The sequence below is a fragment of the Mizuhopecten yessoensis genome, unplaced genomic scaffold, assembly GCF_002113885.1.
Source record: "Mizuhopecten yessoensis strain PY_sf001 unplaced genomic scaffold, ASM211388v2 scaffold709367, whole genome shotgun sequence".
Taxonomy (NCBI): domain Eukaryota; kingdom Metazoa; phylum Mollusca; class Bivalvia; order Pectinida; family Pectinidae; genus Mizuhopecten; species Mizuhopecten yessoensis.
The window spans coordinates 1-1181 of record NW_018476592.1 but is presented as its reverse complement, the minus strand read 5'-3'; the positions used below and the strand labels follow the sequence as shown (position 1 = coordinate 1181).

The 1181-nt window shown below is 37.3% G+C and overlaps 1 protein-coding gene across 1 annotated transcript; it reads right to left on the bottom strand.

Moving 5' to 3' along the window:
* Positions 1-265: 265 nt before the first annotated feature.
* Positions 266-819, bottom strand: LOC110440800 (uncharacterized protein DKFZp434B061-like; the record flags this gene model as incomplete). Its single annotated transcript, XM_021483934.1, has 1 exon — positions 266-819. A coding segment is annotated over one exon (554 nt), but the record flags the coding sequence as incomplete, so codon positions are not given.
* Positions 820-1181: the final 362 nt, after the last annotated feature.

The window sequence follows — 1181 nt, the reverse complement described above, 5'->3', positions numbered from 1 at the left end:
TTGCACACTTTCAGAAATTAGCAAATGTTTAGAAAATACAAAAAATACTTCATTTTAAATTTGAAAGTTCAATAAAAAACAATCTGGAATAAATCATAAAAAAATTACAATTATTTTCTAAATGTTCCAAAAAAATGTGCATTCATCGAGTTTAACGTTCAAACAAAAGATAATTTTGAAATAATGTAATTTCAAATCTGTGATAATTCTTTTAATATCTCATAAATCATTTCAAATGCCTGAACATTTAGAGTTTTGTTGTCAATTAATAAGGAGTTGCATAACTAGCAAAGGTCGGGTTGACATCATAACTAGCGACTGTTGGGGTGACATCATAACTAGCGACTGTCGGGTTGACATCATAAATAGCTACTGTCGGGGTGACATCATAACTAGCGACTGTCGGGGTGACATCATAACTAGCGACTGTCGGGGCGACATCATAACTAGCAACTGTCGGGGTGACATCATAACTAGCGACGGTCGGGGTGACATCATAACTAGCGACGGTTGGGGTGAGATCATAACTGGCGGCGGTCGGGGTAACATCATAACTAGCGACTGTCGGGGTGACGTCATAACTAGCGACTGTCGGGGTGCCATCATAACTAGCGACGGTTGGGGTGACATCATAAGTGGCGACATCATAACTAGTGACTGTCGGGGTGGCATCATAACTAGCGACTGTCGGGGTGACGTCATAACTAGCGACTGTCGGGGTGACGTCATAACTAGCGACTGTCGGGGTGCCATCATAACTAGCGACTGTTGGAGTGACATCATAACTAGCGACGGTCAGGGTGACATCATAACTAGCGACTGTCGGAGTGACATCATAACTTTTTGTCGTAATTTAGCGACACCTCACTAACTAAATCTTATTTGTGTTTAACCTAGAGATTGTTTTGATTTTTTAATAGTTTCCTAAAATTTTACTGTATGAAAATTTTACTAGAAATCAAATGCTTATTTCTTGAAATATATTATTGAAATTTAGCTTAACATGGTGATTATAATTTTACACTTATAAATAGAGCATAATGATTAAATATATTCTCTCAAACAATCATACCTTGTACAAAATGGGCATTGTTGATTTTATTTTATTTTTATTTTTTTAATCTGGCCATGAGCGAAGAGAAACCGGCCTTATGGCATATCTGCTGCTTTTCAACAGAATA